Below are 13,714 nucleotides of genomic sequence, written 5' to 3' on the forward strand. Positions count from 1 at the left end.
CACCTCTCTTAAATGAAATATGTTTTAATTCAAAAGAACAAGAAGTACATGAATTTCGAATTTATCCTTGAATTTAATTTAATTATATTGATGTGGTGACAATACTTTTTGTTTTCTGAATGAATGCTTGAACAGTGCATATGTCTTTTGATCTTGTTGCTTATGAATGTTAAAACTATTGGCTCTTGAAAGAATGATGAACAAGGAGAAATGTTATTGATGATCTGAAAAATCATGAAATTGATTCTTGAAGCAAGAAAAAGCAGTGAAAAAGAAAGCTTGCAAAAAAAAAGAGAAAAAAATGGCGAAAAAAAAATAGAAAGAAAAAGAAAAAGCAAGCAGAAAAAGCCAATAGCCCTTAAAACCAAAAGGCAAGGGTAAAAAGGATCCAAGGCTTTGAGCATCAATGGATAGGAGGGCCCAAGGAAATAAAATCCAGGCCTAAGCGGCTAAATCAAGTTGTCCCTAACCATGTGCTTGTGTCATGCAGGTCCAAGTGAAAAGCTTGAGACTGAGTGGTTAAAGTCGTGATCCAAAGCAAAAAGAGTGTGCTTAAGAGCTCTGGACATCACTAACTGGGGACTCTAGCAAAGCTGAGTCACAATCTGAAAAGGTTCACCCAGTTATGTGTCTGTGGCATTTATGTATCCGGTGGTAATACTGGAAAACAAAATGCTTAGGGCCACGGCCAAGACTCATAAGTAGCTGTGTTCAAGAATCAACATGCTTAACTAGGAAAGTCAATAACACTATCCAAAATTCTAAGTTCCTAGAGAAGCCAATCATTCTAAACTTCAAAGGAAAAAGTGAGATGCCAAAACTGTTCAGAAGCAAAAAGCTACAAGTCCCGCTCATCTAATTATAATTAATATTCATTGATATTCTGGAATTTATAGTATATTCTCTTCTTTTTATCCTATTTGATTTTTAGTTACTTAGGGACAAGCAACAATTTAAGTTTGGTGTTGTGATAAGCGGATAATTTATACGCTTTTTGGCATTGTTTTTAGGTAGTTTTTAGTAAGTTCAAGCTACTTTTAGGGATGTTTTCATTAGTTTTTATGTTAAATTCACATTTTTGGACTTTACTATGAGTTTGTCTGTTTTTCTGTGATTTCAGGTAATTTCTGGCTGAAATTGAGGGATTTGAGCAAAACTCTGAAAAAGGCTGACAAAAGGACTGCTGATGCTATTGGAATCTGACCTCCCTGCACTCAAAATGGATTTTCTGGAGCAACAGAACTCCAATTAGCGCGCTCTCAACGGAGTTGAAAAGTAGACATCCAGAGCTTTTCAGCAATATATAATAGTTCATACTTTATTCGGAAATTGATGACGTAACTTGGCGTTGAACGCCAAGTACATGCTGCTGTCTGGAGTTAAACGGCAGAAAAACGTCATGATCCGGAGTTGAACGCCCAAAACACGTTATAACTTGGAGTTCAACTCCAAGAAAAGCCTCAGCTCGTGGATAGATCAAGCTCAGCCCAAACATACACCAAGTGGGCCCCGGAAGTGGATTTATGCATCAATTACTTACTCATGTAAACCCTAGTAGCTAGTCTAGTATATATAGGACATTTAACTATTGTATTAGACATCTTTTGATCACTTTAGATCTAAAGAGCATCTTGGGACGATTAGTTCCCAGATCATGGGGGCTGGCCATTCGGCCATGCCTGAACCTTTTACTTATGTATTTTCAACAGTGGAGTTTCTGCACACCATAGATTAAGGGTGTGGAGCTCTGCTGTACCTCAAGTTTCAATACAATTACTATTATTTTTCATTCAATTCTCTCTTATTCTTATTCCAAGATATTCGTTGCACAACATTTTGATGAATGTGATGATCCGTGACACTCATCATCATTCTCACATATGAACGCGCGTGATTGACAACTTGATGGGATATTTTTGGTGGAAAAATGAATTTCTCCCAAAAACACACCAATCTAACCGGCAAGTGCACCGGGTCGCATCAAGTAATAAAAACTCACGGGTGTGAGGTCGATCCCACAGGGATTGAAGGATTGAGCAATTTTAGCTTAGTGGTTGAATTAGTCAAGCGAATCAAGATTTGGTTGATTGATTGGTGATTGGCAGAATTTAAATTGCATTGAAAGTAAAGGGAATGGGAAATTGGCATGAATTTAAAGAGAACAAAAATTAAAGTGCTGAATCTTAAGAAACAAGAAATTAAGTGGCAGAAACTTAAAGAGCAAGAAATGTAAATTGCAAGAATCTTAAATGGCAAGAAATGTAAATGACTTGAAATGTAAAGGGGATTGGGACTTGGATTTGCAGGAATTAAACAAAGAGAAGTTGAATTGCATCAAACAGAAGAGTAAATGGGAATTGGGGTTGGATCCACTACAAGAAAAACACCCATTCAAGTACACTTGAAAAGTGTAGCCAAAAGTGAAAAAAAATGATGCCTTAGGCTACGGCTACGCTTTTTGGGCTACGGCTACGCTTTTTGGAGTGATTCCTATTCGGCCGTTGCCTATTCTCAAAGGCTACGCTTTTCTGTACCAAGGGCTACGCTTTTGGCGTTTGGGAATAGGCTACGCTTTTCAAGTGATGCTATCCAGGACCAAAGGCTACGCTTTTCAGCTTTTATTTTTCCAGAATAGGCTACGGTTTTCAACGCTACTGCATCACTTGTAAAGTGTAACCACATTGTATACCATAGCTACTTTTTATAAGCGTAGCCTTAGGTCCCTTATTATTTTTTTTTAATTTTCTGTATAACCATAGCTACTCTATAAAAGTGTAACCTTAGGTCCCTCATTATTTTTTTTTATTTTTTTTATTTTCTGTATGTATATAATATTCTAATAATTTTTTATACAACATAATATTTAATAATATTATTACATATATAATTCTACATTTTTAATTAAATGAGTTAAATATTATAAAATAAAATTAAACACATAATTATACTAAATAATTTCTTTAAACAATAAAAATTATCCTTACATAATTCAAAGACATAATCTTAAGAAGCAATTAACAATCAAAATATAACTTAAGATAATTTAAGTCACATGAAACTTGTATCACATCAATTAAAATGCAAAGTTTGCACTCTGTATCCAACAAGAGCTTAACAAACAGAAAATCGTCAATCTTCTAATCTTGGCATAATGACTAAAAAATCTTCTGAAGTGCCTTCAAATTCTTCTCAAACACATCTTTTTTATGTTGATCTTCGTCACCATCAAAAAAACTCTTAGCCTTAACAATTGTATCAGTGTTCATTCCCTTGTTCATTCCTAGCGAGGCTGCTGCAAAAATACTTGCACTTCTAAAAAGTTTAAACAACAAAATTCTTCTAAAGGTGCACAAAAAAAGTGTAAATAAAAATTAACTGAATCAAAATAGTAAGATCACAAACTGAGTTGAAATACTACAATATATATGATCATCATACTAATTGCTGAATAAATGGACAAAGAAAAAGAAATTAATTGCTGAATATACCATTACCTATCTTCACTCCAAACAGCTTGTACTTTACTGCCAATAGGATATTTATCACCCAAACCAATCCCAGCATTATTTACCAAACAACTGTAACAGTTACTCACCTTGAACAAAACTAAAAGCATTATAATAGCTCGTTACCTATCAAAAGTAGTAAGCACTTTGATTTAGCAGATTTCATATCTCAAATAAATAAGATACAATACCACAGTATCTATTTGATTGATCACTTACTTTTTCTCTTCCCAGCTTGTTAGTTTTTTATTATTCCCATTAAAGCTGAATGCTAAATTCCCAAAATCATGCTAATCAGCTTAATTTCAAGTGGAGAAAACGACGTTGCTTCAAAGAGTAAAGTGAGAATTATCAACCTCATAAACTAATGCATAAAACTTCATAAACTAATGCATTAATCAGAAACTTTTTCACCTCCAAATTTTGAGAAAGACAGTGCTGCTTACCTCTGGAATGGGCTGTCGGATTACATTTTCCACGGCAACACCAATTAAAATCCTCCAAGTGATCTTGCACTACATATTGAAGACTAATAATAAGAATTAAAGGTATTTCAAAACTCAAATGCCCCTGCACTGTTTTGAATTCCATTAACATAAATTACATAATAAGAACAGGAATTCTATAGCACAAATTCAATTGTACACAATAGAAGAAAAAAAAAAGCTTTGCCCCTAATGCAGTAATAAAATTTGAATGATGTGATGGTTGGCAGGCTTAGCTTTGGGATTGCAATGATCTTATTGATAACTGCCACAAGCATGAGTAAGAGGCAGCCTTATAGATAGGTTGGTTGAATGGTGAATGCTACCTAGTTAAAAGGGGTGTTTATGCCGGCTCAAACATATTGATTCTAGTAACCGTAGGTTCGGTAATTAGTTCGGTTTTGTTAACCATAAAGGCCAATCAAACAGAACAAGATCACAAAATGCATGGACAAACAGGGTGAGGAAGAATTGATCATCCAATTATTATACTTAGAAAGATGCCTTACAAGTTGCTGAGGTAAAAATCCAAGTTCACATTCCAAAGACATGCTTTCAAAGGAATACTAATATTATAATAATAGTTATTCATTAAAAAGGGTTGCCACATCCAATTAAGATGAGTAAACATGCTTGTATAAAAATTTAAGTACTGCATAAATTTAAGTACAAAAATATTATAATAATAGTTGTTATTATCACAAAAAGGAATTGATTCCCATAACCAATCATATGCCTAGTCCCCCAAAGATGCATAAAGTGCTGCAGCTAAATTTAAGTATAAAAATACGCATACAAACACACATGGTATAATAATAGTAACTGAGCATTGTCATATGAATTGCAAGTACCAGAAAAATTTCATCTCCAGTGGCATATCTCCCTGCATGATCTTTCAGTAGCTTTTCAAGTGCTGAAAATAGTGAAAAATATGCAACATTTAATTAAGGCAAGAAAAAAAAACCACTCAAATGAATAATTGGTTTGGAAGTAACAAATAAGAATATATCTTAATGGTATTCAGTGAAGTGTCACCTGTGAAGCCCTTTCTAATGACACTTTGTGCCCAAGGAAGTTTTTCATGAGGGCCAACCTTTTTCTCAATGATGTTATTCTGCAAAACAATATGTGCAACCTGTGGAGAGTGGATAAGATGATTAGAAAGCCGAGTAACAAAAAGGACTAGAGCTTAAGATTATGCAGCAGGTGTACCTGAAAATTGAGTGCTTTTTTGGGAACGTCATGAGGCAGCAAAGGGTATTGAGGATACTTATCGTCCAAATACTGCATACATAGAGAACATGAATAATTGAATATAAATAAGAATATATAAGATAAACAGGGAAATTAAAATCATGAGTTGGAGGACCAACCATAATAATGGCTAAGGATTTAGCAAGAACAAAATCGCCATCCACCAGAATAGGAATTAAAGCAAGAGGATTCAACTTGAGGAACTCTGATGATTGTTTAAACAAGGCAATTTAACAATACATGTAATAGAAATAAATACAGAGCATAGGTTTAGAACAAACTGGGGTCAGATTTGGAGGAAAAGCAAAAAGAATAGCAATCCAATGCAGCAACCAGCAGGGGAAAGAATGTTAATGCTACCAGCTAAAGATCCTTCACTCTTTGGAAAATCAAGTTCTTCCTCAACGAGAAAATGAAAAGGACAAAAAAAAAAGAAAACAGAGAAGGAAGAAGACCGACAAACACAAGATCCATTCAGCTTGCGCTAGTTGAGTCAGACAGCACGACAGAAATTGAAGCAGAGTACTGACAGTTAAAAAATTAGCTGCATAAGTGTCATAATATTACCATATAAAAGTGTCCATCTAAATTCTACAATATATATTCTCCTCTTTCAGCAGAAATTGGAACACTCAATTGACTGCAATAATCACTACATATGTCTCAAATCAAGCTTGGGTTCCCAAAATACATCTTAAAATTCACAGGTACTTCAAGATATTGATTCAATCAACAAAGCAATTTAAAAGCATAAGAATAATCCTCTCTTGAGAATACTCTGCTCTCTTTAAAAGTGAAACTTATACAAGAAAAAATCAACAAGAACAATAACAAAAATAAGAATAATAATTCAGTTACGTTGACACATGGTGAAATTTACATTGGTGATTTTAGTTTGATCTGACAGTCCACAAATAAACAACGCAGAATACAGAAGCTAAAACTCCCAATTAAAACCCTAAAATCAAAACCCAAAACCTCCCAAATTTCACAGAACCATCATCATCATCGGGCGCTTACCTCGCTTGTTAGGAATCGATGCTTTGCCTCATTGGAAACCTTGATGCTTCACAGTAGAGCGGAGAAGAGGTCGCTAGAGAGCACACAGTTTCTTTGACACTGCACAGAGAAGGCGAGTGAGAGAGAGTGAGTAAGAGAATGAGCGAGAAGAAAAGAACGAGGCACAGAATGCTTACTTGGTGAGCGCGGTGATGAATGGCAACGGTGAAGAAGAGATGAGCGACGACGAATCAAAGGTGAAAACCTTTGAAGAAGAGATGAGCAGCGGCGACGAATCGAAGGAGAAGGCGCGCGAGTTTGTGCAGGTAGCGTGAATTGGTGACGAATCAAAGAAAAAATTTTCATTAAGCTCAGTATATAGCACAGAGATGAGGGTTACTCGATCGGATTGAAAGGGAAAGGACGATGAGAAGCACAAAGATGAGGATGGTGAGGGCGGCGCGGCGACGAGGAGCGACGGTGAGTGGTGAGTGAGAGGGTTTTTGTAGCGAGAGTGTTTCTTCGTGGTGGTGAGCTTTGGAGGGTTTCTTCGATGGTGACAGGGTTTCTGAAAGGGGATCGAGATGAAGGCTATGTGAGTTTTGGAGGGACAAAAATTTCACTAAGTGTGTGAATTTTGCTTTTGGGAAACTGAGGAATAAAATTGATCAAGTGTCAAGTTTTTTGCTTTAGATACATTAGGCATCACTTTTAAAGTGTACCCAAAACATAACAAATAGGCTACACTTTAAAAGCGCTCCCTTAGATATAAAAAGTGGACCCATAAATATCAACATTCGGCTACGCTTTATAAGTGATTTCTATAATACCTAAGGCTACACTTTTTAAATGATGCTAAAATTATGTTTCTTTTTCTCTTATAAAAAGGCATCACTGAGAAAAGCGTAGCCTATTCATAGAATAGGCTACGCTTTTCAAATGTAGCTTAAAAAAGTGTGGTTGAATGGGTATTTTTCTTGTAGTGATCGGATTTAAAACAGGAAAGTAAATGAACAAGTGAAGCAAGAAACAGAGAATTGAAATGGGAAAATTAGATCTCAGGACCCAGAGACTAGAAAACCAAGTCTAGATCTCAATGCCATCCTAGATCCAACAAGAACACTCGCAAGAGAATTGTAAATTGCAAAGAAAATAGAAGAAGAACAATTAACAGAGAACTAAATTCAATTAAGCAGTAAAAAGAGATCCAAGGATGAGATTGAAACAGAATTCCTTCAATTCTCCAACCCAAGATCCAAGACAATTGTAATTGAAATTAAAAGCAGTAAAACTAAGAGGAAGAGAATGGAATTCTCTTTCCCCAAACTAAGAAACTAAAGATCACTCTCTGTAACTAAAATAAAAGGAAAGCTCTATGAAAAATTCTAAAAAGGGAACTCTCCGACTAACTTGAATTCTAGCCTATTTATACACTTCTTCAATTGATCTTCAAGCCTTGAGTTGGGCCTTTGCTCTTGGTGGAATTGGGTTGAAAGAGGCCTTGGTTAATTGCTCTTGAAGTTTGGAGAGAAACCCAAGCGAACCATTTGAACCGGATTTGAGTTTTGCAAAGTTGGATTCAAAGTTTGAGTCAAAGTTAGGGGGCTAACTTTGAAGCTAACTTTTCATATCAGCAGCCCACATTTCCTGATGCCAACGTTGGTGCCAAAGTTAGGGGGCTAACTTGAGCGCCAACGTTGGCCCCTCCTTATGCTCAATTGGCGCCAACGTTAGCCTCCAAGTTAGGGGGCTAACGTTGGCGCAAACTTTGGCCACCCCTGGGAAGAAATTGACATGCCAACGTTAGCCTCCAAGTTAGGGGGCTAACGTTGGCGCAAACTTTGGCTAGCCCCTGGGAGGAATTGATATGCCAACGTTAGCCTCCAAGTTAGGGGGCTAACGTTGGCGCAAACTTTGAGTGCCCAGGGAAGAAATTTCAAATTCTCAAGTTAGCCTTCAAGTTAGGGGGCTAACTTTGAGGCTAACTTTTCACCAAAAGTTTGTGCCAAAGTTTGAGGGCTAACTTCAACTCCAACTTTATGTTTCCTGGTTCAATTTCACTTGTTTCATTGTCCCCTCTTTGCTTCTAGCCAATCCTTCTTACTTCCACTTTTCTCCAAGCTTTCTTCACCTATCATTAATCAACCAAACACATCAAAGCTATGCCCAAAATCATAAGATATTCAATTTATCATAATATGCAACAATTATAGCATAAAACCTCATGAAATTGCATTAATTCACATATGGTTGATTAAATTAAAGGAATCATGAAAATCTACCCAATTGGCTTGCTTATGGCTCAAGAAAGTGCATAATTCAAGTGAAAACAAAAGAAAAAGACTAGTAAAACTAGGCTAAGATGACTTGTCATCAACAACCACTTCCGTTCTACCTTAGGCCGGGCGCATACTCTTAGATTCCCCAACAGAATCTTCGTGGTATAAGCTAGAAAGATGGCGGCATTCATGAGGATCCGGAAAGTCTAACCTTTTCTGTGGTATTCCGAGTAGGATCCTGGGAATCCGGAAAGTCTAACCTTGTCTGTGGGATTCCGAGTAGGATTCCGGTATTGAATGACTGTGACGAGCTTCAAACTCCTGAAGGCTGGGCGTTAGTGACATACGCAAAAGAATCAATGGATTCTATTCCAACCTGATTGAGAACCGACAGATGATTAGCCGTGCTGTGACAGAGCATTTGGACCATTTTCACTGAGAGGATAGGATGTAGCTATCAGCAAGGGTGATGCCTCCAGACGATTAGCCGTGCAGTGACAGCGCATATGACCATTTTCCCGAGAGGATTGAAAGTAGCCATTGATGATGGTGATGCCCTACATACAGCTTGCCATGGAAGGGAGTAAGAAGGATTGGAAGAAAGAGTAGTGAAGTAGAGTTTCAAGAGGAGCTCAGCATCTCCATGCACTTATCTGAAATTCCCACTATTAATCTACATAAGTATTTCTATCCCTTTTTATTTTCTATTTTATTAATAATTTTCGAAACCATAAACCAATTTAATCTGTCTAACTGAGATTTACAAGGTGACCATAGCTTGCTTCATACCAACAATCTCTGTGGGATCGACCCTTACTCGCGTAAGGTTTATTACTTGGACGACCCAGTACACTTGCTGGTTAGTTGAACGGAGTTGTGAATTCAACTGGTGCCATAATAATGATTTCATACAAATACAAAAGAATATGGATCACAATTTCGTCCACCACAGATCAACAAGGAAGAAAAAGAAGACAAACAAGAAGAGGGCTTACAAAGGGTGGAAGAACAAAAAAATTCCAACTGAAGGATTTTCCAAAGGTGACAAAGTACAATTAGTATATCAACAGCTGGGAACAGAAGATCATTACACTGTCAACCAAGTATTCTCTCTTGAGCACATTGAAATAGAGCATCAAGGCACCCAGAGAAAGCTTACAGTGAGAGGGGACAAGTTGAGACATCACCAGCATCAACCACCTTAAAGGGAGTTCAATGTCAAGCTAGTGACAATAAAAGAGCGCTTGTTGGGAGGCAACCCAACCTGAGGTAGTTTTCTTTTCATAGCTTTTTCAATAAAAATGTTGAATAATTGGTATGCATCGTAAGGAGCTAAGTTTGGTGTTGCACACCAAAATAATTTAAGGGAGAATGAAAGATTCTAAGTTTGGTGTTCCACCAAAAATCTCATTTAAAAACACATTCTCACCTTTTGCAAAGTGCTAGCTCTAAGCAATCAAACAAATTTTTCAACTATTTAATTGCCTTCTAGCTTTAATTCCATAACCTTTAGCAAGGACACAGGGTTTCAAATATGGTTAACTTGTTGCATCCGAGACAGTGGCAAACAATTAAGTTTGGTATTCTTACACCAAAATAAATCCAAGAGCCACACTCAATTTATGCATACTAACCATGCACTTAAGGGCTTGAGAAGCAAGCAACTTTGAGAATTATGCAGGAAATGAGTCAATAATTAAAGATATTGTGCACCTTAACTCAAAGAAAACACAACAGAAGGAAGAATCAAAGGGCTGCAACTTCAAAGGTTGTATCTAAACTTAATCCTTGCTGCTGTGAAGTGTTTTGAATCTGGGAACCATTGTATATCTTGCTAAAGTGTTTACCTAGTTGCAAGTGAAGTTGTTTGATTAAGTATGCTAATCTTCATAATGCTTGTCATCCATAACCTAGCTGAATTTTTGCTTTGTTTCCCATATGCTTGAATAAAAGAGGATTGTTTGAATTGAAAAGTAAATATCCAATGTTGCATAAGTAGAATGGAAGTTAATGGTGGTATATGTGTTTGATTAAATGCATAACTCAAGAAATAATTGCTGCATAATATCATTTTCATTGAAGTGTGAGCTAGCTTGCTGTTATGAAGGTTCCTATCGATAAAGAAAAAGCCCTTGAGAACAAAAATAAAATAGAAAGAAAAGGAAGAAGAAAAAGCCAATGTGGCAAGAAAAACAAAGAATAAAGGCTAGACACCAATAGCTTGGACCCTAGGACACATGCCTGTGGTGTTCTTGTACTAGGATATGCTTGGATAAGTAAATTCTAAGGGGTATTTTAAAACCCGGTCACTTAGATCAACTGATTTGGGATGGCCAATTGAAAGTCCACAATAAAGAGCAACTTAGATACAGAACATTTAGTTATCCAAAGAGATGCTGGGCATCAATGATCCTAGGAAGAAGTAGTGAGCCATGTGTCTGTGGTGGAAGATGTTGATTGAAAAATAAAGCCAAAGGCTACTACTACAACATTAGACACCAAGCCTTCAAGAATAATAAGCTTGATAAGCAACATGAGAAAAGAAAAGTTAGCAAGGGAGCAAAGAAAGAATAAACCTTATAACAGCAAGTTTAGCAAGCCTTTGAGGAAGAATGTATATTATGTAATAGCAACAATAATTGAGTTATCATTATCTGCATAAAAACCCCATGAATCAAATTCTGCTATATGCCTAATAAGGATATGTTTTCTTTTCTTATTCATTTCATTTTCTCTTAGTTTTGATGCTTGCTTGGGGACAAGCAGCATGTTTTCTTTGCATCAAAAATTTTTCAAAATTATGTTCTTGATGTTCATCATGATCTTCAAAGTGTTCTTGGTGTTCATCTTGACATTCATAGCATTCTTGCATGCATTCATTGTTTTGATCTGAAAATTTCATGCATTGAGTATTTTTGTTGTTTTTCTCTCTCATAATTAAAAATTCAAAAATCAAAAAAATATCTTTTCCTTATTTCCCCCCAAATTTTTGAAATTTTGGGTTGACTTGGTCAAAAATTTTTAAAATTAGTTGTTTCTTACAAGTCAAGTCAAATTTTCAAAAATTTAAAAATCTTATCTTTTCAAAATCTTTTTCAAAAATCATATCTTTTCCAATTTTTCCTCTTTTTCAAAAATTTCAAAAATATTTTTCAAAATATTTTCAAAATCTTTTTCTTATCTTTTATATCATATTTTCGAAAATATGCTAACAATTAATGTGATTGATTCAAAAATTTGAAGTTTGTTACTTTCTTGTTAAGAAAGGTTCAATCTTTAAATTCTAGAATCTTATCTTGTAGTTTCTTGTTAGTTAACTCATTTTAAAAATTAAATCTTTTTCAAAATATCCTTTTCTTAAAATTTTTATCGTATCTTTTTATCTTATCCTTCTCAAAATTTTATCTTTTTCAAAATTTGATTTCAAAATATCTTATCTAACTTCTTATCTTCTTATCTTTTTCAAATTTGATTTTAATATGTTTTTTCAACTAACTATTTGACTTTTTGTTTGTTTCTTATCTTTTTCAAAACCACCTAACTACTTTTCCCTCTTCAATTTTCGAAAATACCTCTCTCTTTTTCAAAAATTCTTTTTAATTAATTAATTGTTTTAAATTTTAATTTCAATTACATCTTATCTCTAATTTTCGAAAATTGCTAATCCCTTTTTCAAAATTATTTTCGAAATTTCCCCTCTCTTTTCTTATTCTATTTAATTATTTAATTACTAACACTTATCTTTACCTCTCTCCATCTAAATATCCGAACCCACTCTTCTACATTCTTCTCCCCTTTCTTTTTCTACTAACATAAAGGAATCTCTATACTGTGACATAGATGATTCCTCTTCTTTTCTTGTTTTCTTCTCTTTCATATGAGCAGGAACAGGGAAAAAGGCACTCTTGTTGAAATTGATCCTGAACCTGAAAGGACTCTGAAAAGGAAACTAAGAAAAACTAAATTACAACAATCCAGAAACAACCTTTCAGAAATTTTCAAACAAGAGAAGGAGATGGCAGCCAAAAATAATAATAATGCAAGGAGAATGCTTGGTGACTTCACAAAGCCAACGTCCAAATTTGATGGAAGAAGCATCTCCATTCCTGCCATTGGAGCCAATAATTTTGAGCTTAAGCCTCAACTAGTTGCTTTAATGCAACAAAAATACAAGTTTTATGGACTTCCATCTGAAGATCTTTATCAGTTTTTAACTGAGTTCTTGCAGATCTGTGAGATTGTAAAGACGAATGGAGTTGATCCTGAAGTCTACAGCCTTCTTGGATTCACAACCTAAGGATAGCCTGGACTCCTGGGATAAGCTGGTCACAGCCTTCTTGGATAAATTCTTTCCTCCTCAAAAGCTGAGCAAGTTGAGAGTGGATGTTCAAACCTTCAAACAAAAAGATGGTGAATCGCTCTATGAAGCTTGGGAAAGATACAAGCAGCTGACCAAAAGATGTCCATCTGACATGTTTTCAGAATGGAACATATTAGATATATTCTATTATGGTCTATCTGAATTTTCGAAAATGTCATTGGACAATTCTGCAGGTGGATCTATTCACCTAAAGAAAATGCCTGAAGAGGCTCAAGAACTCATTGACATGGTTGCAAACAACCAATTCATGTACACTTCTGAAAGGAATTCCGTGAATAATGGGATACCTCAGAAGAAAGGAGTTCTTGAAATTAATGCTCTGAATGCCATATTGGCTCAGAACAAAGTGTTGACTCAACAGGTTAACATGATCTCTCAAAATCTGAATGGATGGCAACATGCATCCAACAGTACTAAAGAGGCAGCTTCTGAAGAAGCTTATGATCCTGAGAACCCTGCCATGGCAGAGGTTAATTACATGGGTGAACCTTATGGAAACAACTATAACTCATCATGGAGAAATCATCCAAATTTCTCATGGAAGGATCAACAAAAGCCTCAACAAGGCTTTAACAATGGTGGACGCAATAGGCTGAGCAATAGCAATCCTTTTCCATCATCTTCTCAGCAACAGACAGAGAATTCTGAACAAAACACTTCTAATTTAGCCAATCTAGTCTCTAATCTGTCAAAGGCCACTTTCAGTTTCATGAGTGAAACAAGATCCTCCATTAGAAATCTGGAGGCACAAGTGGGCCAGCTGAGTAAGAAAGTCATTGAAACTCCTCCCAGTATTCTCCCAAGCAATAT

At 35.7% G+C, this 13,714-nt stretch overlaps 1 protein-coding gene across 1 annotated transcript; it reads right to left on the reverse strand.

Moving 5' to 3' along the window:
* Window positions 1-3,155: 3,155 nt before the first annotated feature.
* LOC130980866 (glutathione S-transferase 1-like) lies at window positions 3,156-6,113 on the reverse strand. Its single transcript, XM_057904511.1, has 8 exons — window positions 6,104-6,113; window positions 5,365-5,450; window positions 5,204-5,275; window positions 5,027-5,126; window positions 4,843-4,904; window positions 3,953-4,021; window positions 3,495-3,595; window positions 3,156-3,312 (listed from the first exon to the last, which is right to left on the reverse strand). Exons 1-8 carry the CDS (start codon window positions 6,111-6,113, stop codon window positions 3,156-3,158), a joined length of 657 nt encoding a protein of 218 aa, XP_057760494.1.
* Window positions 6,114-13,714: the final 7,601 nt, after the last annotated feature.

The sequence above is a fragment of the Arachis stenosperma genome, chromosome 5 (genome assembly GCF_014773155.1).
Source record: "Arachis stenosperma cultivar V10309 chromosome 5, arast.V10309.gnm1.PFL2, whole genome shotgun sequence".
Lineage (NCBI taxonomy): Eukaryota > Viridiplantae > Streptophyta > Magnoliopsida > Fabales > Fabaceae > Arachis > Arachis stenosperma.